Source organism: Mandrillus leucophaeus, unplaced genomic scaffold (genome assembly GCF_000951045.1).
Source record: "Mandrillus leucophaeus isolate KB7577 unplaced genomic scaffold, Mleu.le_1.0 Scaffold367, whole genome shotgun sequence".
In the NCBI taxonomy this organism is placed as follows: domain Eukaryota; kingdom Metazoa; phylum Chordata; class Mammalia; order Primates; family Cercopithecidae; genus Mandrillus; species Mandrillus leucophaeus.
This window is the reverse complement of record NW_012103887.1, coordinates 1,321,665-1,348,031: the sequence shown is the minus strand read 5'-3', so window position 1 is coordinate 1,348,031 and position 26,367 is coordinate 1,321,665. Positions and strand designations below refer to the sequence as shown.

General features: G+C 41.5%; 1 protein-coding gene across 2 annotated transcripts in view; it reads left to right on the top strand.

The window, feature by feature from the left end:
- PLD5 (phospholipase D family, member 5) overlaps nucleotides 1-26,367 on the top strand; it is a 378,906-nt gene that overhangs the window by 344,722 nt on the left and 7,817 nt on the right. For both annotated transcript variants that reach the window (XM_011990030.1, XM_011990029.1), the window contains 4 exons: nucleotides 1,277-1,474; nucleotides 12,138-12,274; nucleotides 17,739-17,907; nucleotides 25,135-25,249. In XM_011990030.1, coding sequence (XP_011845420.1) covers nucleotides 1,277-1,474; nucleotides 12,138-12,274; nucleotides 17,739-17,907; nucleotides 25,135-25,249 — 619 coding nt within the window. The remainder of the gene's footprint in view (nucleotides 1-1,276; nucleotides 1,475-12,137; nucleotides 12,275-17,738; nucleotides 17,908-25,134; nucleotides 25,250-26,367) is intronic.

The following is a 26,367-nucleotide window of genomic DNA, read 5'->3' as shown; positions in this document are numbered from 1 at the left end:
TTAGGGAAAATATAGGAATGAAGTCCATCAGTGGGTTAAACAACTTGTGTCCATCTATCCTGTGGTTACCGGGGAGCTGGAAAAGGATGACAGATCTGTACAGAGGAACATGGAAAGATCTCCAGGCCATGTTGTACTGGGGAGTCCTCAGAGCAAAGAGAGACAGGTTCATACATGGTAGATGACCTCTCCTATCATCCTGAGTAAAGAGTCTTGGCAAGGGGCTTAAGGAAGGGGTAAAAAGGGAGTTTACTATCAATGGACCCCAGGACTTGAGAGAGCCAAGGTTTCCCTAATAACCCCTCACTGGGTGTTCAAGTCATAGAAAGCATGTATTTTTGTGTGCTGTTCCTTAATGACCAAAATTTCACAATGTATAGTTTCATTGACTAAATTAAAAATCATCTGTAATTTTTGCAAAGCGATACTGGACTCAACTGAAGCCAGTATAGCTGTGTTCCTGAGTGTATTTGATTAGGGGTCAGAAAATCTGCACCCAATTCTTAATTTACCACTGACTAAATCTCTAACTTGGGGCTAATATTTTTATTTATTTGTGTGGGCTTTACTTTCCTCATCCATCCCTTGAGAGAGGTGGACAAAATGATCTCTGTGGTCTTTTAAGATTCTACTGGTCTATTACTCTTAAGGCTTGTGGAACGTTAATAAGAATAATAATTACTAACATACTGCTAGTGATTACCATGTGATAGACACTGTTCTTAGCTTCTTATATGTATTAACCACTTTAATTCTCATAGCAACATATGAAATAAATACTATTATCTCTATTTTACGGAAGAAGAAGCTGATGCCCAGAAATTAAGTACGTTGTTCAAAGTCGCACAGCTAGAAAGTTGTGGAGCTATTAACAGAACCTAAATCCAGGCAGTCTGACTCCAGAATCCATGATTCCAGCCATTCTGTTATGTTGCAATTAAAATCGACCTTTTTCTTGCCACCTGATTTAATGATTCATACAAAACAAAACAGTGTTCAGGAAACAAATCTGAAGAGCTGATATGAAAAGTATAGATGAATATAAGAAAATTATCTGCAAGAGACCTAATACCAAAAAAAACCAGCAAAATTTTATTTAAATATTTAGCATTTTTATAACATATCACCTCTATGTACCATAATGTAACTATATCTACTTACTTCAAATGCAAGAAAAGAGATGTCACAACTACCTCATTCTTATGCATTCATTTTTTTCTGAAAATAACAGCAGAAAACACATGTGGCATTGATGCTTTCAATTTTAATTTCACAGATGAAAGAACTCGGTGTCATCTTCTACAACTGCAGCTGCCTGGTCCTAGACTTACAAAGGATATTTGCTCTATATAGTTCATTAAAATTCAAAAGCAGAGTGCCTCAAACCTGGTCCAAAAGACTCTATGGAGTCTATGACAATGAAAAGAAATTGCAACTTCAGTTGAATGAAACCAAATCTCAAGCATTTGTATCGGTGAGTTGTTTTCCCTTTCTCCTCCCCTTCTCCTTCTTCCTCCAAAGGCTCTTTATTAAGTTGGAATGTGTAAGTGTGATCTTGTATTGGGCAAAAATGAATTACAGTGGTTCTGTCCCATAACGTGAAGAGTTAAAATGTGTCTACCCTTATGTGCAATCGTATCCTCAAACATAATAAATCTTGATAATCATTCCTTGTGTCAGATACCTTGAGTTATCTGATTTGATTCCCTCAATCACCCTGTAAGCTAGGTATGGGGTTGTGACCATTTTGCAAATGAAGGTATCGACCTTACCTACTAGCAAAAAACCCATTAGATGAGGCACGCCAAGAGAGGCGCCAGGACCCACCTCTTCTGACACCAGAGCCTATTAGCCTATTTTCAATGCCCTACATTGATTTTTCAGACTTGTTTTTAGCAGAACCGTTTGATGAGATAAATCTGAGGGAATCTCAGTGTATAGATCAGAGAAAAGCAGAGCTGCTGTACCTGGTTGGGGCAAGTGGGCAAGAGGCCCACACAACAGGACAGTGCTCCCTGAACAGCTTTGGGCCTCTGACTCTGCTAAGAACCATTAGCCACACCCTCCACCCACCCTCACCTTCCCAGTCCACCACCCAGCTGGGCACATGCCACAGCTATCCAGAGATGTTACTGGAAAGGGGCAACGTAAATATCTGGGCCTACAGTCCTAGTCCTCAAACTGTAGTACAGTAGATCCTTCAATAACATTGTTTGGTTCAATGCCCATTCATTATGTTGATAAGAAAAAAAACCAATTAATTTCTGGCTGGGGCCACTGTGTGTGTGGAGTCTGCGCATTCTCCACCTGTCTGTGTTGGTTTTTGCCGGGTACTCCTGTTTCCTCCCACATCTCAAAGCTGTGCAAGTGAAACGAACTGGCAGATCTGTGTGTGGTCCCAGTGTGAGTGAGTGTGAGTGCCCTGCGATGGGATGTCATCCTGTCCATGGGGCTCCCGGCTGTGAGGGGCTCCGGCCACCTATGACCCTGAACTGGAGTAAGAGGGTAAATAATTATTTCACTTGTTTTTATTAGTCTTTCTTAAATGTATGTATAGCTCACATTTGTTTCAATGTTTAATATTCAAAGTGTTTTGGTCTTTAGAATTTTGATGCTGTTTTTGTGACAAGAAATAAGCCATAGCAACTTAACTCTCATTTATATCAATTAGCCTATGGTAAAATTGTTTTCATCATACATCAGTTCACTTAAAGTCTTAGTATTCAAGAACCTGTTGATGTCATTAAGTGAGGGCTTACTGTACTTAAAAATCGGCTAGGGGCTGGGCATGGTGGCTCACGCCTGTAATCCCAGCACTTTCGGAGGCCGAGGCGGGCAGATTACAAGGTCAGGAGATCGAGACCATCCTGGCAAACATGGTGAAACCCCGTCTCTACTAAAAATTCAAAAAAGAATTAGCTGGACATGGTGGCAGGCACCTGTAGTCCCAGCTACTCGGGAGGCTGAGGCAGGAGAATGACCTGAACCCGGGAGGCAGAACTTGCAGTGAGCCAAGATCGCCACCCTGGGAGACAGAGGGAGACTCGGTCTCAAAAAAAAAAAAAAAAAAAAATTGGCTAGGAAGCCTGTTTACAGTACAGATTTACAGTGTCCCCTGTCCCCACCCAGGATCTTATCCACTAGATCTGAGATGAGAGCTTAGAATTTTTATTTCAAGCAAGCTTCTGAAATTCTCCTGATGTTCAGATCAACTTCTCTAAGTAATGCTCCCAATTTAATATTGCTATTTCGACCTTGGTTGATATCAGTGTTTTTAGGCCAACAACTTTTATGTCACTAAACAGCATTTTATTGAAGATAAAAAGTGAATTTTATCCTTTTTGCCTGTTCAAATGAAGGCCCCAGCAGAAAATTTAGACATGTAACAATAGAAAGAAAAGACAAAGTTCAAGTTGTCTTAAATAACAAATTCACATAAATGTGAAGAGCAGCAAATAGACTATGAAGGATGTTGATTGGCTAGAGCTAAAAATAACTTTTTTGTATGGAGGAGGTCAAGAATGGAGTAGCAAGTAGCATAGTATAGGGCATTTGACTAACAAAATATAAATTATATAGACATTTTCAATTCATCTCAAGATGACCCTGTAAGACCAGGAGGCCAAGGAGAATTCCCAATGTGCAATAGAAAATTTGCCAAGGAACCTTTAATCCAGAGGGTCGCAGAGTGACATTACATGCCAAGCATGGATCACTTGATCAGGCCCAGTAGAAAAACAAATTGGAAATGGCGAAAAACAAATTGGAAATGGCAAAAAACAGATGAATAAATAAACAAATTTTGAATAGTCACTGGATTTTGAATTTACAGTTTCAACCTTAGAGATAAGTGAATATGGTTGTTGCATACATTTACAGACTAACCCTTAAACAGGGAGAGTCAGTTTTTGTTGATTCTAAAGTTAACGTATTTCCCAGAGAGAGTGGTCTCAGGCCTTTAGTAAAATCTACTACAATTCGATACCTTTGTTATTTTCTAGGGCAAATTCATAAGTGGCTTTTTCTTAAAGAGTTCACCACAAAATGAGTTGTGAGACATTTCTTTGGGTAGTTTTTTAAACTATATAATAGCTTTTCTTTTTTATTATTATACTTTAAGTTCTAGGGTACATGTGCACAACGTGCAGGTTTGTTATATATGTATACATGTGCCATGCTGGTGTGCTGCACCTGTTAACTCATCATTTACATTAGGTATATCTCCTAATGCTATCCCTCCCCCATCTCCCCACCCCATGACAGGCCCTGGTGTGTGGGTGTGTGATGTTCCCCTTCCTGGTCCAAGTGTTCTCATTGTTCAGTTCCCACCTATGAGTGAGAACATGCGGTGTTTGGTTTTCTGTCCTTGCGATAGTTTGCTCAGAATGATGGTTTCCAGCTTCATCCAAGTCCCTACAAAGGACATGAACTCCTCCTTTTTCATGGCTGCATAGTATTCCGTGGTGTATATGTGCCACATTTTCTTAATCCAGTCTATCATTGATGGGCATTTGAGTTGGTTCCAAGTCTTTGCTGTTGTGAATAGTGCCGCAATAAACATACGTGTGCATGTGTCTTTATAGCAGCATGATTTATAACCCTTCGGGTATATCCCCAGTAATGGGATGGCTGGGTCAAATGGTATTTCTAGTTTACTTTCTATTTTTAATTTCCTTTTTTATTTTCTATTTTTTAATAATATCAAGCCTTCCTTTGCGTTTCAGTTCAACAGATATTGACTGAACACCATTTCTGGAGAGGTATAAGATCTTACAGGTATAAAAACAGTCAGAAAACCCTGCAATTGGAATTGGTATCATTCAGACAGAGTTCCTGGAACTCCCTTCTGTTATAACATTTGTCACATTTTTAGAACTGTTGATTTATAATCATCTTTCCCACCATTTTATTAGACTCTGAAAATCATCTCCTATTAATATATTCTCTTCATCACTGGCATTCCCAGCACTTCACTTGGTGCTGGCTAAAAGCAGCAATAAATGTTGGGTAGGTTTTATTAGTAGTAATATTAATAGAAAGCTCCAGAATGCATACAGTTTTCTCAGTAATCTATGCCAGACAAATGCCAAGACAAATTTAATTCAATATATTTGTTGTATCGTAAAACAGTATATTTTTATAAGCTGATTGTCTCAAGACTAAGTTGAACACATACTTAAACAGTATTTGAAGACCTTTGTAACCATTCTCAAAGTTAGATTTTAGATAATTGATAACTTAGCATAGTTAGATATAAATTTTAACTTACAATGCAAATATAGATTATTTCCAATTTTTTCCCAGAACACAAATAGGCACTTAGATTTAACTGTGTGATTTCTAGTAACTTGAGCCAGATAATTCTAATTTTCTTGCATTTCCCATTGAAATTGGAGGATAGGAACAATAGTTGGCTGTTTCTGTCTTGTATATTTCTTTTTGGAGTCTTTAAGCTTAAGCAATTGCTTTCCAAGATAAAAGACTAGTTCCAGGTCTGTTTTTATTGATCTAGATGTTAGACAGATTTCACTTCTTGTTTACTGTTCAGTTAATTCACCTATCAGTCATGTGTACTGAGATATATCTAGTGAGTGAGGGCTGACATTAAACAGAACTTGATGCTGTTATGGAAAAATACCACCTCACATTCCTCTTTAGAACCTTCTGTGTATATTGTTAATTGGTTTAACAGCATTACAGAGATGTAATTTACACACCATAAAATTTACCCTTTTAAAGTATACAATTCAGGCCGGGCATGGTGGCTCACGCCTATAATCCCTGCACTTTGAGAGGCCAAGGCTGGCTGATCACTTGAGCTGCTGACCTCAAGACCAACCTTGCCAACATGGTGAAACCCCATCTCTACTAAACATACAAAAAATAAAAAAATAAAAGTAATAAAAAATTAAAAATAAAAATAATTAAAATTTAAAAATGAAGTATACAATTTAGTGGAGTTGAGTATAGTCACAGTTTTGCAACCATTTCTACAATCTAATTTTAGAACTTTTTTTCACCACAAAGAAAAAACCCCATACTGATTAGCAGTCACTATTTTCCCTTCTGTCAGTCCCTGGCACCCACCAATCTACTTTTTCTTTATGGATCTGCCTTTTTCTGGATGTTTTATATAAATAGAATCATACACTCTGTAGTTTTTTTGTGATTGCTTCTTTCACCTAACATAATGCTTTCAAGGTTTATCCATAGTGTAGCATGGACCAGTACTGCCTTTATTCCTTTTTATAGCTAAATAATTCCATTGTATGGATGTGCCACACTTTGTTTACCCATCTATCAACTGATGGGCATTTGTATTACTACTATTTCTTGGCTTTTGTAAATAGTGCTGCTATATTCATGTACAGGTTTTTATGTGAATAGCTGTTTGTAATTCGAGTTTGTACATAGGAGTGGATTTACTGGATAATGTGGTAACTCTGTGTTGAACATTTTGAGAAACTACCAAACTGTTTGCCAAATTGGTGGCACCATTTTATAATCCCACCAGCAACATAGGAGGGTTTTGATTTCTCCACATCCTTGGCAACACTTGTTATTTTCTGTCTTATTTTAGCTCTACTAGAGGGTATAAAATGTAATCTTATTTTTGTTTTGATTTAAATCTTTTAACATGCTTATCGGCCATTTGTATCTCTTCTTTGGAGAAGAGATACAAATATCTATCAAATATGAAATATTTTGCCCATTTAAATTAGGTTATTTAAAAATTTGTGTTATCAGAGTTCTTTATACAGTCTGTATACAAGTCCCTTAAACTGAAATATGATTTGTTATAGAGACAAGGTCTTACTATGTTGTTGGGGTTGGCCTAAAATTCCTGGGTTCAGGTGTCTGGTTTAAATATATGATTTGCCAGTATTTTATTTCTTTCATTCCATGGGTTGTCTTTTCATATTTAATTATATTTGAACATATATATTCTACAAATAGAGTATATACTTTTTAAAAACCATGAAACTGTTAATAAAACAATTAAAAACCTGCTAAGGTCTGTACAAGGTGATTATACAATGAGTATGCAAAATAAGTTACATTCATATGGCACCTATTGATCTAAGAGACAAACCCAGATTAAACTAGAAGTCAGGTCCCTCAAGAGGTCTTGACTGGTAAAAGATTGCCACAGAGCTGGAATATTGAAGAGGACCTGTATTTTCCCTCTCCTTCTACTTTACTATGGAACAAAGAAGTGCACAGCACAAGGCTCAGAAAATTAATTCAGGAGTGATGAGAGGGAAGCTTAGCCCTCTCTTTAATTAAACAGTTGGAACTAGTTAACTTCCTCTGCCAGCTCATTCTTTTGTGTTATTGTTTATTCATTTCTATTCTGGGCAAACATTTTAAAGCCACTAGTCTATCCAGGCACTATTTTTAAAGGTAGAAGACTCTAGAACACATAGCGGAGTACCACCCAGCCCGCAGGTGCATGGGGACTGATACAAATATGCATTTCCTTCATAAACACATGGAGCTCGAGCACCTGCCATTGTGTCAGGCAGTGGGAACACAGGAAGCAATAGGGCAGGTAAGTGCTTACAAAGATCTGTTGACACAGGTTTGGAAATACCCAGATTGAAGCAACAGACTCCCACAGACAAACCTCCAATGTTTATGCATTTATGAAGCACTTTCACATTTGTTCCACAAGTATGTATTGAGCATGTAATATGTGCATGGCACAAGATGCCAGAGCTACACAACCAGGCAGCTCACAAGCAAGTGGCTAAACACATAGACAGATGAATGCAATTCCATGTAACATGTGCTAGAATGAAGCTCCACAAAGCAAGGATCTTGTCTTGGTCACTGATGTATGTCCCCTTCCTAGACCAGAGCCTGGGAATATTTGCTGACAGAATGAAAGCTCGCACAGAAGAGGGGCATGGAACCCAGCCAGCGAACAGGCCATTCATGTATTTGAGTTGCAAGGCAAACCAGTATGAAAGGTGTGTTATTGTCATTAACCCCATTAGGAAACAGAGGCTCAAAAAGTGTAAGGGACACACCAAGATGCCCCGGGTTCTAAGTGCTGGAGTCTGGCCCGTATCACCAAAGCCCATGGTCTTTCCTCTAAATTATGGCCACAGTGTCCATATTTGTAAGATAATAGCAAATGTAAAGAGACCACAAACAACTCTGCCTACATTTCTTCCTCCCCAAAACCAAAATCTGGTTTTGGAACAAGCAGTGAAATTCAGGGAGTTCCTAACTGAAACACAAATGTGAGCGTTCGGACACATTTCAGAGTTGGCCTAAGCGGCCATCTGGAGCAAAGACCTTCAGCTTCTCCACGTTAACCAAAGAACCTTTAAAGCAGAGCCGACAGGCTAAGGGAATTAAATAATTTGAATATTTTTAACGGCATAGGAAAATGTGTAACATACAATCCCTAAAATCCACTGAACTGTACACTTAAAAATGGTAAAAAAGAAAAAGCAAAAGAAATAAATAATATGGGAGTACAGGGTTAGGAAAAGCAACCTTTGGAGATTTAAAAACAACTTAACTGTTGGCTGTGGTGGCTCATGCCTGTAATCCCAGCACTTTGGAAGGCTGAGGCAGGTGGATCATGAGGTCAGGTAGTCAAGACCAGCCTGGCCAAGATGATGAAACCCCATTTCTACTAAAATGCGAAAATTAACCAGGTGTAGTGGCGGGCGCCTATAATCCCAGCTACTCGGGAGGCTGAGGCAATAGAATTGCTTGAACCCAGGAGGTGGAGGTTGCAGTGAGCTGAGATTGTGCCACTGCAGTCCAGCCTGGGCAACAGAGCAAGACTCCATTAAAAAAAAAAAATTAATGGAGGAGATCACATTTGAGCTGGAATTTAGAGAACAGAATTAGTGTAGGACTTTGATAGACAAAAATAAAGACACATCAGCCAGAGAAGCCAGCATGAGCAGAGATGCCTGGAGTCAGACATGATGAGGGCACAACTGTGGACTGGTAATTACTTGCATTTGGGGTCACAGACAGGATGGGAGTTGGTAAATGAAGGAGGCAGAGACACAGGGCCATGGATACACCCCTCCCAATGAGTTCAAGCTGGATTCTGAGAAACCAGGAGTCAGTTCATCCTGGGAGTGATGTATATTTGTTTTTAAACATCCCAGAGATAAGCCAGTTAGTTAGAAAGAGGTTAGAACATCCCTGCAAGCAGCACTAGTGCCCGAGTGAGGGAAACTTACTGAGCGATCAAGAGTAAGAGGAGGGACAGACCCAGGAAACCCTGCAGAGGCACAGGCTTTCTGTGTTGGTGACAGATGGAGTGTCTGTGTATCTGTGTGCTGATGACAGAGGAGTGTAGGACTACCTTTACAAAACAGGATTGAAGTTCATCCTCATTCCAAAAGAAAAACATAAACGATCAAAAACTCAACCTGTAAAGAAAATACGGTACATCTACACCATGGAATACTACGCAACCATAAACAAGAATAAAATCGTGTCTTTTGCAGCAACATGGTTGCAGCTGGAGGCCATTATTCTAAGCAAATCAATGCAGGAACAGAAAACCAAATACCATGTTCTCACTTATAAGTGGGAGTTAGCATTGGGTACTCATGGACAAAGAGATGGCAACACTAAACACTGAGGACCACCAGCACGGGGGGAATGAAGGGAGCACGGGTGGAAAAACTACTGAGTACTATTCTCACTACCTGGGTGATGGGATCGGTTGTGCCTCAAACTTCAGCATCATGCAGTATATATCCATGTAACAAACCTGCACCTGTACCCCCTGAATCTCAAATAAAAGTTGAAATTGTTTTTTAAAAAACCGACCCATCCTGCTCATGATCACCTGCTAAGAGGGCTTTCTGTGTGAGGAAACCTGGAAGGTGTGTGATCCTCAGCATGCTCCTTCCTTACCCCTATGCCCCTCCTAAGGTGGGCATCCAGTCCAACAGCTCCATCTCACAAACCTCTAAGCTGTGCAGTGTAGGGAGTTGTTCCAGACGTAATTGGTGAGGAGGAACTCTGACCGCCCAATACTACCATTCATTCCAGGCAGTTCCAAAAATCTGTTTATTCAGCCTTTTGGTATTAAACATCCTGGCATTATTTATGTCCCATTGTAATGCCCCTGGCATTATTTATGTCATACTTGTCACAGCGTATTGCTTGTCAAAGGAAAACAGGAACTATGAGAGACACTATTTTCAGTCCTGTCCAGTGGAAAAATGATGAGAAAACCAAGCACAGCTTTCCTTTTCTACAGCAACTGCATCTACAAACACTGTATTTTTATAAAATGAAAACCACCTCAAGCAACATGAGAAAAATGCCTCCAGCAGAATTTGCCTCTTTTTTTCATTTTGCTTAAATCTCTCAGAACGTCCTTCTTCTCTGGCTCTCCTGCTGAATTTGGGCATCTTAATAGCTCCCTCAGATTTTCCTGCACTGTTATCGATGACCTTTTCTCAACGATCAACACTTCTAACTCAATGAAAGATGTTGGAGAAAAGAAAAAAACTCCAAGATGTTTCAGTTTGTTTTTGTTTAGATTTTGAGTTTGAAACATTTTCATGCCCACATCATCACATTTCAGATGAAATGAAAATGCTGGGGTAAATGGCTTGCTATGTGCAGTGTGTGTGCGTGTGTAGTAGCACCTGAGAAAATTATAGCTATGTATGACCGAATTGTGTAAGGTTGGAGGTGGAGTGCTCCTCCAAAAAGAAGTGTGTGCATGGAAAGCAAGAATTCTCTCCTAAGTAAAAAGTAAAACAGAGGATACTAGAGACTGGGAAAAGAGGGGATGGGGAAAGATTTGTTAATGGATATAAAAATAACAGCAAGATAGGAAGAATAAGTTCCATTGTTCTATAGCAGTGGTCCTCAACCTTTTTGGCACCACGGACTGGTTTCATGGAAGACAGATTTTCCATGGACCAGGGTCAGCAGGGATGCTTTTGGGATGATCGAAGGGCATTACATTTATTGTGCATTTTTTTTCTTTTTTCTTTTGAGACAGCATCTTGCTCTGTTGCCCAGGCTGGAGTGCAGTGGTGCGATCTCGGCTCACTGCAACCTCTGCCTCCCGGGTTCAAGCGATTCTCCTGCCTCAGCCTCCCGAGTAGCTGGGACTACAGGTGTCCACCACCATGCCCAGTTAATTTTTTGTATTTTTAGTAGGGACGGGGTTTCACCATGTTGGCCAGGCTGGTCTTGAACTCCTGACCTCAAGTGATCTGGCCACCTTGGGCTCCCAAAGTACTGGGATTACAGGCTTGAGCTACCACCCCTGGCTGTGCACTTTATTTCTATTACTATTACATTGTAATATATAATGAAATAATTATACAACTCACTACATTGTTGAATTAGTGAGAGCCCTGAGTCGTTTTTGTGCAATAGATGGTCTCCTCTGGGGGTGATGGCAGCAGTGACAGATCATCAGGCATTAGAATCTCATAAGGAGATCGCACAACCTAGATCCCTCACATGTGCAGTTCACAGTAGGGCTCACGCTCCTATGAGAATCTAATGCCCCCACTGGTCTGACAGGAGGCGGAGCTCAGGCGGTGATGTGAGCAAGGGAGCGTCTGTAAATACAGACAAAGCTTTGCTCGCCTGTCTTTCACCTGCTCTGCGGCCCAGCACTGGTCCCTGGCCTGGGGAATGGAGACCCTTGTTCTATAGGACTGTAGTTAACTATGACATACTTAACAATGATATATTAGTTTCAGATAGTTAGAAGGAAGATATTGAATGTTTCCAATACAAATAAATGATAAAGTTTGAGATGACAGATATGCTGATTACCATCTCATCACTATACATTATATGAATCATGTCACTATGTACCCCATAAATATATACAATTATGTATCAATTAAACTTTTTAATACATAAAAATTGAAAATCAAAATGTGTCAGATAATGAAAGAATTCTCTCCAAAACAGACTTGAGACCCATCCCACCACACTTTGATCTTTATTCAACTTTGATAAGATTAAAAATAGCTTTGTCTAATTTGATGAAGCAGAAATTAGGTTGGCAAAAATATAGTTAGAAGCCAAGGTCCATGGGAACAAAGGAAATAAAGAAATCCCTGGCTGCCAAAAAGTAGTACACTAAACGTTCGGCTTTTGTGTCTTCACAGAATTCTCCAAAACTCTTTTGCCCTAAAAACAGAAGTTTTGACATAGATGCCATCTACAGTGTGATAGACGATGCCAAGCAGTACGTGTACATCGCCGTCATGGACTACCTGCCTATCTCCAGCACGAGCACCAAAAGGTCAGTGAATGCCCAGCCTCTGGTGAGAACCCCATCCCTAAGACCAGGCACTAAACTGGGCACCACAGGAGAAGCCAGCCTGGAAATGGAGATGCCATTGGGTTGCCTTAGGAAGAGTACACCATTCAATGCTCTTTAGTGTGCACTGGCAATTTACTCATTATAGACCTCTTCCTAAAGTGAGTCCATTTTAAAGGCTTAGGGTCTCACCCTACGGAAGTACCTCAGTAGTTTTACATTATGGAAATGAGAGTAACTTTCGAAAGAAAATTAGGTTGCTCGCAACTTGAAAATTATTTGAAAGGATAAAAGATAAAATATTATATGAAAAAAATTATCCTTTGAAAATTATTAACAAGGATATACCTGAAAAGGGTGTATTGAAACTGAGTAGTCTTGCCAGACTTTCCTTAAGGGAAGCATTGTTGTTTTATATTCACAGCAGTCTTCATTTAATGCCAAATTCTCATAATATCTTCTCAATGTAAAGGAGAAAGAGGCCGGGCGCAGTGGCTCATGCCTGTAATCACAGAACTTTGGGAGGCCGAGGCGGGTGGATCACGAGGTCAAGAGATCGAGACCATCCTGGCTAACACGGTGAAACCCTGTCTCTACTAGAAATACAAAAACAAAATTAGCCGGGCATGGTAGCAGGTGCCTGTAGTACCAGCTACTTGGGAGGCTGAGGCAGGAGAATGTCGTGAACCAGGGAGGTGGAATTTGCAGTGAGTCGAGATTGTGCCACTCACTCCAGTCTGGGCAACAGACAGAGACTCCACCTCAAAAAAAAAAAAAAAAAAAGAGAGAAACTTATATATGTTCTTAGTCAATCCATCCTTCTCTGTGAAAAGAGAACAGTTTAAAAATGCAATGCTTTTCAATAATTCATCATTGTTCAAGCATGCAAACATGGAATAAATTCAGGGATGGAATTTATGACAAACTCTTTGGAAAATCATTGCATGCATAAATGCATGGCCATGCTTAGGTATTTCCACTTTTGCTTTCTTGCTGGGAATGCAGAGGTGCTTGAATAATAAGTTTGATCCAGGAAATGTTTTCAAAGTACATATTTTTCGGAGTGTGACCCAAGGCCTTTTTAATTTGGAATATTACAGTTTCAAAACAACCATTTACTGAGGCTAAATGATTAAGTATGCCCTATATTGCTTGAATAATTTTTACATCACCAACCCTACATGATGCATAATATGTAGCTTCTTTGTGCAAATAACCATAGGATTACAGAAAGAGTCTTTCTCCAAGAAAAGATTGTTTCTTATAACAGTTAGTAGAAAAGCACTTTTAGCTGCAAGATGCATTTATTTAAACACTTTTATTTTAAAATATTGTGCATCTTTACAAAAATTAGCTGTGTGTGGTGGCGCCTGTAATCCCAGCTACTCAGGTGGCTGAGGCAGGAGAATTGCTTGAACCCAGGAGGTAGAGGTTGCAGTGAGCCAAGATCACATCACTGTACTCCAGCCTGGGCAACAGAGTGAGACTCCATCTCAATACACACACACACACACACACACACACACACACACACACACACACACACAGAGCATCCTTTGGACATTCATGGATTTTCTTCCCGACACACTTCCACACCTTTTCTATCCCTCCTTTTTATTTTTCCTCCCTTTGTTGTTCACTTGATTTTAGATTTAGTTTTAGATTTTACCTCCACTTTGGGAACATTTCAAAACATAATAGGGGTTTTACCTGATTCTTCTGTTATTGAGAAGGAGAATAAGGTCAAGTTCAGGGAGTTACACATTAGGATGGCATGATGATTTCTCAGGATTGACAAAACCTTTGTTCCCTGAAGTTCTATGAACAAAATTGAGATTCTTTATGGTGAAGGGGTAAATAATTAGCATGGAGGATCTAAAATATTTTAGAAATCCAGAGAAAATGAAAAGAATGTTAAAAATCAGAGGCTCACTTGAAATTTTGCATTTTGGTTGTGAATCTACAATTTCAGCTATTAAATGAAACTTCTTTTATTGTATTTTTAAAATTTTAAACCTGTAAATGCTTTTAACTTTCTAAATTGGAAGATCACCAAAGAGACATAAGTAGTTGTCCAAGCATCAAGATTATAATTAAATTCTTCTCAATCAGATAAATTAATTATTTGTATAAATTCAGACTGGTTACTCATCTTTATCTAGTCCCAGAAAAGCTTTTCAGGAGTGAATTCAACTTTAATAAATAGGTAAATACTATCAAATTTCAGTATGTTAATGGAATTAATCTATCAGACTTAACCTTTAGTCTATATATTGCCAACCATCCAAATGAAAGAGAAAAAAATCATACACTCTCAAATCAGAAATGATTAACAGCATGTATAAAAAACACACACTATTATTTAGCCATAGTGTTAGAAATAACTTCTACTTTTCAAGATAGTAGGAAGGGAATGGAGCAATGTTCTGTGACTAAATAAATCCTACAGTAAAAATTCAGAAGCCAGCCAGGCACAGTGGCTCACGCCTGTAATCCCACCACTCTGGGAGGCCGAGGTGGGCGGATCACCTGAGGTCAGGAGTTATAGACCGTCCCAACCAACATGGTGAAACCCCATCTCTACTAAAAGTACAAAAATTAGCTGGGCGTGGTGGCAGGCACCTGTAATCCCAGCTACTTGGGAGGCTGAGGCAGGAGAATCACTTACCTGGGAAGCCAAGGTTGCAGTGAGCCGAGATCACGCCATTGCACTCCAGCCTGGGCAACAAAAGTGAAACTCTGTTTAAAAAAAAAAAAACTCAGAAGCCCTATTTCACTTCTTCCTGATTTAGCAATCAAGCTCTCTTTCTTAAGCAAGTCACTTAATTATTTAGGTCTCAGTTTGGAGTTGTTCATTATTTATTTCTTCAGTCACATAAAATACATCTTTCACAAGGAAATCGGTAAGTGTGTAAAGGAATAATAAAAATGTAGCCTGATTAGTCTTTCAAGTATTAATGCCTTTCATGTTTTCATTCAACAATTTTTTTTTTTTTTTTTTTTTTTTTTTTGTGAGACAGAGTTTTACTTTTGTCACCCAGACTGAGTGCAATGGCAAGATCTTAGCTCACTGCAACCTCTGCCTCCCAGCCTCCCAGGTTCAGGTGATTCTCCTGCCTCAGCTTCCCGAGTAGTAGCTGGGACTACAGGCACATGCCACCACACTGGGCTAATTTTAGTATTTTTAGTAGAGACGGGGTTTCACCATGTTGGCCAGGCTGGTCTCGATCTCCTGACCTCAGGTGATCCACCAGCCTTCGCTTCCCAAATGCTAGGATTACAGGCGTGAGCCACCGCGCCCAGCCTCATTCAACAAATATTTATTGAGCACTGTGACTAGTGATTAAAGCATGAAGAGCATATGATCTCAACCTCCATCTAACAGGACAGGAAAGAGACTGTTAGAACAGAGGTGTGACTGGTACAGTGAACATCTATAGAGAATATCACAGACACTAGGTAAAAGAGCCCCCGCCGCGCAGCTTCAGGGTTAGAAGCAGCCCATTGGAGGAGATGCTCACTGACTTACAATTCAAAATATTCAGTTTCTCCACAAAAATTTCTTGAAAAAAACTTTTTAAAACTCAGGAATTTGTCAGAAAGGGTGAAAAATTTTCCCAGTGGAAGGGACAGCATGAGCCAAGTTTCAGATGGAGAAAAAAAGAGCTCAAGGTAAAGTGGTGAGAGATCTAATTGAAGAGGGGGCAAGGGCCAGAAACCAGAGATCCCAACCACTGGGGGAGTCTTGTGACTTTGGGGCGGTTCCACTTGATGGATTTTTGTGGAGGGGTGGGTTTTGTTTTGTTTTGGTTTTGTTTGAGGTGGAGTCTTCCTCTGTCACCCAGGCTGGAGTGCAGTGGCACGATCTCGGCTCACTGCAACATCCACCTCCTGGGTTCAAGTGATTCTCCTGCCTCAGCTTCCCGAGTAGCTGGAACTACAGGCGCATACCACCATGTCCGGCTAATTTTTGTATTTTTATTAGAGATGGGGTTTCACCATGTTGGCCATGCTGGTCTCAAACTCCCGACCTCAAGTGATCCACGCACCTTGGCCTCCCAAAGTGCTGGGATGACAGGTGTGAGCCACCACGCCGGCCCCACTGTTTTAATTCAAGAAGTAGCCTCACCAGGTCTGCCTTAGGTGATCACCGTGGTGGTCATCGAGGAAGTGCCTGACTGGAGGCAGAGAAACCAAGTTCCAGCACAAGGCTGAGACGGTCTTTCCTCAGCTTCATGGGTATAAAACCAGACAAAGAGAACTGTAGTGTGGATCCAGGATCTAGATTTTTGCCGAGAGCAAGAGGAAGGTAGAGAGGCAAGTATTATTCAAGTGATCAGAACTGAGATGAGGCTGGGCAGGCAAGGGAGACAGGAGAGGCTGATGGACCGGGCTGATTGAAGGCATCATGAATCTGCAGCCTGCATGTGACGAAAGAGTGATTAAGAGAGTGGGGAATCAGGACAGGAGGCCTTTAGAGGTGCAATGATCATGACACTGGCAGGCTACAGTTTCAAATAATATATCATTAGTTCAAATACTGAATTGGCCCAGAATATAGGGTAAGAGTTTGATGAGTAAACAAAAGGTCTACAAATGTCAGGGCCGAGGGGAGGGAGAATGATTTAAGGCTTGGTCCTTAAGACAGGAAAGCTTTTTGTTTTAACATAAGAATTAAATGACGGTTCTGGAAGTGACGGCGTGTGTTGGGGGCCGGCAGAGGCAGAGCAGGAGGCTGCCCAGCATCATAAACCAAGCGGCCAGGTCATGGTAGGAGATGCACGCAGGATGTCAGGAGAAGCTGCGGCCTCAGGGAGGAATCAGGTTTCAGTTAAGGCAAAGGCTTAAGGATTCAGAGAAAGGCCGAGCCTGTTGGGGAAACTTTGCCCGTTGGAAGATTCCAAAAGCCCTGTAGAAAATGTGGAAGGTAGGGGAGTAGTGGGAGTCTTGGTCAGGAGAGACCACGGCAAGGACAGTCGGGAATGGAAAGTGTGGGGAAGCTCAGATGACCAGAGCAGAAGTTCATTTCGGGGACAGTCACCAAAGAGAAGTTTTAGTGGCATCTGGGGACTGAGGGGGTGCTCAGGGTTCCTAACTGGAATTCTATTGGATAATCAGTTCTTAGTGGACTGAGGCCCAGGTAGCATCAGAGATGTAGTAAAGGTGGCCTGTGGTGGCAGTCAGCCTGTCCTCACCCCAGCCCACACAGCCCAAGGACCTGGTGGCAGGAAACCTCCTTTCAGGCAGGGGCAGGTCCCAGCAAATCATCATTTCTTGGTGCCTAAGCTGAGAGGCTTGTATGTTTTTCAACCTCTCCGATGAGGTTGTTTATATATTACAGGATAAAGTAACGATCAGAGTAATATCAATGTTCTGTGCTGTCTAGTAAACTTCTTTCCCCAAACTAAATTTCTTTGTTTTTACTATTTGGATATGATTTCTGCAGGACTTACTGGCCAGACTTGGATGCAAAAATAAGAGAAGCATTAGTTTTACGAAGCGTTAGAGTTCGACTCCTTATAAGCTTCTGGAAGGAAACTGATCCCCTTACGTTTAACTTTATTTCATCTCTTAAAGCGATTTGCACCGAAATAGCCAACTGCAGTTTGAAAGTCGTAAGTATTGTGTTGACTGTGTTACTAAATAAAAAGTGAATGCCCTCTGCATGTGTGTGAAAGCTGCAAGCATACACCTACGTGTAAACGTCCAGTGAGAACCAGGACGACAATCTTCAAAAAGCACGTTTTTTCAAAACAATCACATACAAAAAAAGGAGAGTAGAGCTCATGTTTCCTGATACCTTCTTTGTCCAGCCCTCTTCTCCCGTTCTGTTGCATCCTTTCCATTTTCTTTTTTCTTTTCTTTTTTCTTTTTTTTTTTTTCTTGAGACAGTGTTTTGCTCTGTCACCCAGGCTGGAGTGCAGTAGCACAATCCCGGCTCACTGCAGCCTTGATCCCTGGGCTTAGCTAATTTTGCATTTTTGGTAGAGATGGGGCTTCACCATGTTGCCCAGGCTGGTGTTGAACTCCTGGGTTCAAGCAATCTGCCCACCTTGGCCTTCCAAAGTGCTGGGACTACCGCCATGAGCCACCGCGCCTGGCCCTCTCTATTTTGCTCGAACTACCCCATTCACCTACTGTTCTCATTTGTAAGACTATGACCAACAGAGCACTGGTGCATGCACCAGCACAGACTCCCCCCACCCAAAGCCTCCTAGTCTGGGTCCCCATGCTTGCCGCAGGTCCCTTGGGCCACATACTAATCCACCTCTGGAGACCTTGAGGGAGGTAAGATTGGGGATTGGGAATAGATCTGAAATGTGTTAATTCTCTAGCTCGTCTTTGACTCTACCCCAATCCTCATCGCCCTCTTCCTCCGCTCCAGACTTGGTGCAAGCTATTCCCTCTGCCTACAACACTCTTCTTCTCCATGTTTACCCACCTCATAACCACTAATCCTTTAGGTCTCAGCTTTCCTCAACCCCCATGCAGTCATTCAACAAACACGCACTGAGAATCTGGCCTGTGGCAGACTCTCTTCTAGGTAACCAAGCTGCATCCCTTGATTTAGGAACCCAGGGTATCAAGGGCTCTGCAATTAACTTTGACACATGGCTTCCATGATCGCCCTGACCCTGAATATCCCAAGGCCAGACAGGAGAAGAGCAGAACTGGAGGACTATGTGAGAGGCACTTTTGGATTAGGCCTAGAGGTAGGGAACGTCCCTTTAGCCTTCATTCCACTGCCTGGATAGCTTTCACATGGCCATGCCTAATAGCCAGGGAGGCTTATGACCCTATTCAGAAAGCCAGCTGTGTTTCCAGGGTGACAAAGGAACAGGTTTGTGAATCATCATGATCTGAAGTTCCTGGTACACCGGATCCATTTCACTCATCTTCCCTCGTAGAGAACCCTCATTCCCACCTCCCACAAGGGAGAAAATGCCAAGTTTCACGCAGTCACTGCACAGTCTTCCAGTGATGTGCGTTTCTGGACGTCGCGCCTGAAAGCGGTACATCATAGTTTGTCAATGTAAAAACTAAAACAGAACAGTAAGAATTCCCCACTGCTCACCAAAAAATACCCAAAATCAGGTTACGGCTATCTCCCTTCCTGAGTACAGAAACAGGATAAGCACAAGGAAAACCGCCATTAGAAAGGGAAGGTTGGGAGGCCCATGGCAGTCCCTGGTCCATAGCAATTATAAAGCTCTTCTGGGAAGGTATTGTGAAGTCCTCATACGCCTGCTGGTTCAGACCGAGGACCCAAGGTTTTGTTGTTGTTGTTGTTGTTGTTGTTGTTGTTTTTTGTTTTTTGTCTTTTTTGAGACATAATCTGGCTCTGTCGCCCAGGCTGGGGTGCAGTGGCCGGATCTCAGCTCCCTGCAAGCTCCGCCTCCCGAGTTCACGCCATTCTCCTGCCTCAACCTCCGGTGTAGCTGGGACCACAGGCGCCCGCCACCTCGCCCGGCTAGTTTTTTTGCATTTTTTAGTAGAGACGGGGTTTCACCGTGTTAGCCAGGATGGTCTCGATGTCCTGACCTCGTGATCCGCCCGTCTCGGCCTCCCAAAGTGCTGAGATTACAGGCTTGAGCCACCGCGCCCGGCCCCAAGGTTGTTTTAAGGCATGAACAGTTAAAGGAGTTTGGGGTCCTAGCATGAGCTGGTTGGTTTCTTGGGCAATGCAAGTTTCTCAGAAATGTAGCAGGTTCTGATGTACTTGCTTCTAGTTATTTCCATGTATCCATAGCCATGTCCAAAGTTTCTTGTTGTACATAATTCCCTAACTTGATGAATTATGCTTTCTACTTCATAGACTTCTCTCTCTCTCTCTCTAATGATAGGGTTCATTCAAGACCATCAGACACAGGTGGGAAGATTACCCCTATTAAAATTACACCAATTATTTCATCTTTTCTACAGGGCTCAGTCTTCACTGGCCACTTAAAGGATTTTTCATACTTATCTTCTATTGAGTTCTAGGTACAATCAGCTTTCTAACCCTGTGAAATACCAAATTTCTGATCTATCTGCTCTCTATCATTTCCACTTGTAAACTAGCCATTCCTTCCCTGAGCCTATTTATCTCCTCTCATAAGCTTTTTAAAAGCACAACTAACAGGCCAGGCACAGTGGCTCATGCCTATAATCCCAGCCCTTTGGGAGGCCAAGGCAGGTGGATCACTTGAGGTCAGGAGTTCAAGACCAGCCTGGTGAAACCCCATCTCTAGTAAAAATACAAAAATTAGCTGGGCATGGTGGTGCACGCCTGAAATCCCAGCTACTTGGGAGGCTGAGGCACAAGCATTACCTGGAACCCGGGAGGCAGAGGTTGCAGTGAGCCGAGATTGCGCCACTGCATTCCAGACAGAGCAAGACCCTGTCTCAAAAAAAAAACAAAAAAAAAAACCACAAATAACCACACACAGTACAAACAATTCATTTCCCTAGTCCCTACAGCCAAAGCCCTATTAGCCAAAGGTTCGGTGGTACTTGGTATGCCTTCCAAATAAATGCCGGTTATGGTTTTACCAAATAGTTTGTCACTATATAACATGAAATTTCATCTTTCCATCCTACAATACCAATTTACTTGCTGCCCGCTGCCCAATGAGTAAACCAGTGCTACATCATTTATTAAGTTTTTGTTGTGTTGCTGTTATAGCAACACGCACTTCACATTGCCTGAACTTAGTAAGTACTTAATACTTTTTAAATAAGTGAAGAAAGTGTTATATTCATGAATATTCATGAGTATATACAGTTATCCAGGCACTGAGTTAAATGCCTTATATAGATTATGTAATATCCACAACCAGACAGGCAGACATGTGGCTTATGCCTGTAATCTCAGTGCTTTGGGAGTCCAAGGCAGGAGGTTCACTTGAGGCCACAAGTTCAAGACCTGCCTGGGCAACGTAGGGAGACCCCATCTCTACAAAAACACTTAAGAGAAATAATATTTACAATTACCCTGTGAAACAGGTACTTTCCCTATTTTATAGACATGGGAACTGAAGCTTACATTAGATAACCTCTCTCCAGGACACTCATGAGTAATGGGGCAAGACTCAAACCTGAATCTTTTGAACTCCAGAACCTGAACTCTTAAACATGTCTCCAAGGCCCCAGCATGTAGAAGAGATCATTGCAGTCACAAAGCCCTTTTTAATCTTTCTTATCTATATTCAGAAACGTCATATACACCGAGGTGCAGTGGCTCACACTTGTAATCCCAACACTTTGGGAGGCCAAGACAAGTGGATCACTTGAGGCCAAGAGTTCAAGACCAGCCTGGACAACATGGCAACACCCTATTTCTACATAAAAGGAAAAAAAAATGAAAAAAAAAAACCAGCCAGGTGTGGTGGTGCACATCTGTAGTCCTAGGGACTCAGGACTCAGCAGGTAGAGGCCAGGGGATCACTTTAGCTTAGGAGTTCAAGGCTGCAGTGACCTATGATTGCCACTGCACTTCAGCCTGGGGACAGAGCAAGACTCTGTCTCAAAGCAAAAACAAAACATCATCTACTGCATCTGCTCAAAGATACAAGAAGCTACACATCCAAATTATATCCCTGAGGATCAAAAAAAGGTCAGATGTTTGTAACTCATTCATGCCAGTAAGATATTTTAAATTTTATTTTTCATGAAATTATTAATAACTTAAATTCATTAAAATGTAGAATTTACTGTAAATTTCCAAAAATAATGCTTCTCTCCTGTGTTTTCATCTTAATCTCCGTAATAGTCTGGTAACTTTGATGGATAATGGAAATTCTGATCTCTATTTAACTGGTTTTTGTAAACTGAGGAAATCATGCACACATCTGTGTAGTCACAAATCAGTATAAGTATTAGAAATAATAGCATGACTGTGATTACTACCACAGATCTGTTTTCCAGGCCAGATTTTCAAATAAATGAAATAACCAGGAGTTGGATCAGGGCGCCAACCTGGGTTTGGAATCAGGTACCCAGGATCAGGGGAGAAGCAGGTGCAGTCCCAGGGAGTCAGAGACACAGGAGAATGGAGTCTAATTGTATTCAATACCTTTTCACAGACAAGAGAACTCTTGGGATTGATTCAGCTCAGAAACAGCTTTTTCCAGATAATTACAGTGGCATATGGAGCTCCAGGAAAAAGTGAGAAAAAGAACAGGTGTCTAGTTCACCAATGACTCACATGACGCTTGGTGTTTTCAAAACATACATGTTGAATGAGTGCATGCATGACATACGAAGTCAAAGAAGGGAGCTAATAAAGGCAGAGCGATAAGAAAGATTCTGCAAGCCAGTGAGGGGACAGGGCAGAACCCAGGACAGTGCCTGAGTCCAAGGTGTGGTTAGCCATTTTCTGCAGGCGTGTGCTGGGGAAGGGTGACCACGGGTGAAGAGGCTGCCCAGTGAAGTCATGCACTCTGGAGGTCAGTACAGCCACACTCAGAGGAGCCCCTGTTATTCGCGAGGTCTAGCAGGAGCAGAGAGGACAGTCGGGAGCTTTCGGTATACCATATGGTGCATTTGCTCCAATCTCCTTTTCCAAATTCTCCTCTGGCCAAGTCACAGGTCCATGCCCACCCGCTGTTTCTTGACCACCTCCCGCCCAACAGCACACCTGCCACTAGGGCACCTGCAGTTGAAACTTCCAGGGCGTGAAATGTCAACTGCTCTAAGAATTACCAAAAATTACAAGGAAAGTAGAATCCATCATTGCAAACTTTATAGTACTTAATCAGCTTCCTCTTTTTGATGTTTTTGAACACAGATGGTCACTTTTCTTGAATAAACCAAACATTAATAGTTCACACATAGCCATTGTATAAAACAGAGGACATACACTTCTAAGCATCAGTACAAACCTAGATGGGCAAGAAGCTTATGGCCCTAATGTCTAGAACACAGATGGGTGATAAACTCTTCCAAGAAAAGTGGGGATTGGAATATTGCATAGAGCGTGTCTTCAGGAGCCTGGTAGTGATGATAAAGCACATGGCCTGGGAACTAGGTAGGGAATCTCTGTCCTTAAAGGAGTGGGCACCCACACCTCCAACCACCTCCAGGCCTGATGTGGATTTGTCTCCATGAGGGGCTCATGGAAAGAGAAAAGACTGCGAAGCACAAAATTGTCCTAGTCAGCTGATTTTTTTAGAGTTTTTTTTTTTTTAAACAAACTAATAAATCCATTTTGAAATGTCTTTGCTGTCACCCACAGTGTATTAGGTGTCGAATAATATCAGTGAATAAAACCTGATTTCTGCTGTCATTTTAGTCTTCCAGAGAAAGCTGTTTCCCCTCTTAAGGGCCATCTTTGACTTGCTAGAGCAAATGGGTTTCTACTGAAGCGTCAAGCTGTGACTCTATCCTTGACTTAACTCAAGATGTATATTTTATTCTTTTTGAAATCCATCTTGATTCTACAACAATATCTTTCCCAAAAGGAAACAGTCACACGTGTGGCCATGTGTGGTGATAGAATGTCCAAGCGAGGTAACTTCTGGCTGTTATTGGTGGTGATGCTCTCAATGTTCGTGTGACCTCATGAACATAAAACTGTGACTTAAGAACATTCACAGGTTATTAGGTCACTTTGAAGAGTCCAGAAACGAATGCAGATTTTGCAGAAGACAGGAACTGAGGACACTGGGTGAACCAGGTATCACTGTCTATAACCGTGGGGATATGGCCCTGAGAGCCACACAGATCACATGTTTACCTGTGTTGTGGAATAGACAGTTTTTAGGTAGATTTTGATCTCTGCACTGTGAGCAGCCTCAAGGGTTTTACAAAAACTCAAAATAGAACTTCTGTGGCTAGAAGGGATCTTAGCGATCATCTAGCTTGTCACCGTTCTACCACGCTAGGGGAGGGGAGTCCAACTCTCATTATTTCCTCAAGCCAAATGTGAACACTTACGGTTTTAAAACTGCAAATGACATCTCCTTTTCTAGGTATCATGCCATTTTCCTCCCTGCCTCTTCTTTCCTTTAAATACACATGATTCTATAGCTGTGGACATTCCAAAAGGTTCCAGGCAGTTCTGAAAATACTCACCATTTTCCCATATAGGGGATAACTGATATTTTCACCTTTGACTATGTCTTCCAGTGAGCTGAGTCATGGAGTTCCATGAGTTTAGCCACAGTTTAAGCCTTGTCTGAGAATTTAGCAAATTCCGCAGACCCCTAAGGCATAGCCTGGCCGTTCCTGCAGTCATACCCCTTCTTTTAGCTGCCCCATTCCTGGCCTTGGGTGAACTGGAATGTTGCCTTCTGAGTCAATAAAAGTTGAAATTCAGAATTCACGGTTTGAAATTGTGATTTTTTTTTCCGTTGCCTATCAAAAGAGCTCCTAGACTTAGGTGTTCAGATGGAAAAGTATTTGTTCCTATGGCAAAGTCTCTTTCGACCTTTGCAAATCCCTGGTTTAATCAGCTAGTCATTGACGTAATGTATGCAACATGTAAGAATACTCATTCAGTTCATTGCCATGCTTGACAGAAAGCACCCTAAGGCATGCTTCAAATGCCAGCGCACCCTGATGAATAAGACTATGTGAATTAAACAACCTTCTGGCCCTTATCCTGCTGAAAAAAGAAAAGGAATTTTGTGTTCATTTTGTAGCTTAAAAGTGTTAATTATATACCTCGTTGAGCATGCTAATTTTCTCTTGTTGCCTATTTAGATTTGAGAACAAAAATAGCTTCATCTATGTGAGGTAATAAGATTATGGCTTTAATAACCCATCATGAGGTCTATTGTTGATACTTGGATAATACATCCTTTTGTGCTCTTGGACAAGACCAGAAACGTTCCTCTTATTTACCTGTTTTTGTCTTACAGAAATTTTTTGATCTGGAAAGAGAGAATGCTTGTGCTACAAAAGAACAAAAGAATCACACCTTTCCTAGGTTAAATCGCAACAAGTACATGGTGACAGATGGAGCAGCTTATATTGGTAGGTGTGAGGGCTGTGAGGCTCCTTGGGTGGGGGTCACCCAGGCAATGGTAGTCCAACTGTGCTCCACGGTATGCCCTGGGGAGGAAGCAAGGCCTTGGGAACCACTGCTGGTGAATGGGGGGAAATGGAAATCAGGAAACAGGATGGTGAAGACAGGGAGCTCATCACTCAAATACCTCTTTCATGGCCTGATTTATATACTAGAAGACATAGAGGACACCTTTCCATAAATGTTTTACAGAAATTTTATGGTCCCTTTGCCTCATTGTATAGGCAGGGATGAGAATGGCTCATCAAAGGTGTGTCCTGGCACTGGAACGAGCAGTGTCATCCCCCTGCCCACAGCACCACAAGCCAGCCTGACATGAGTGATAGGGAGGCAGACAGCGCTGAAACTCTCAGTGCCCAGCCAATTATCCCATCCCTGCCATCTTCCAAATGTCCCACTCTGTACAATTTAACTTGAACTCTTCAAACCTCAGTTTTCTCATCTGTAAGATGGGGCTAATAATAGTAACTACGTCATTGGATGAAGTGTAGAAGAGATAAAATGTGCAAAGTACCTGGCACATAAATAATGCCCAATTAATGCCAGCTATTATTATTAAGGTAAGAGACCCAGGTGCTGAAATCATTCTATAATGGTGTAATTATTAATATATCAAATCTATTCTAATTTTCCATGATATGTATGAGTCCATGGTAACCTTTTAACTAGTACCATCACAGGCAGTTAAAATGATCTATAAGAAGGTATATAAATCCAAAAACAGCAGTGCAGTAATTACATTGTACAGATGAAACGGCAGTCTCAAAGCAGAAAAAAACATGTTCATGGAATATAGAAATACAAAATCTGTATCAATTTTTTTTCAAATTCAGTGAGTAAAAAATAGACCCTTTTAACTTTGTAAAGCACTTGATTCATTTCTCTTGGCAACATCATCAATAGGGAGGGCAGCTTTTATCATCTGCAGTTTACAAATGAGGTAACTTGGACCCTAAGACTCAGAAATACAGATATTAGGGGGATGGAGCCAGGTCTGGCATCCAGGGCCCCCAGTCATCTCACCCACTGCCACCGTCCCCGGCAGACACTGCCACTGGCCATGTGG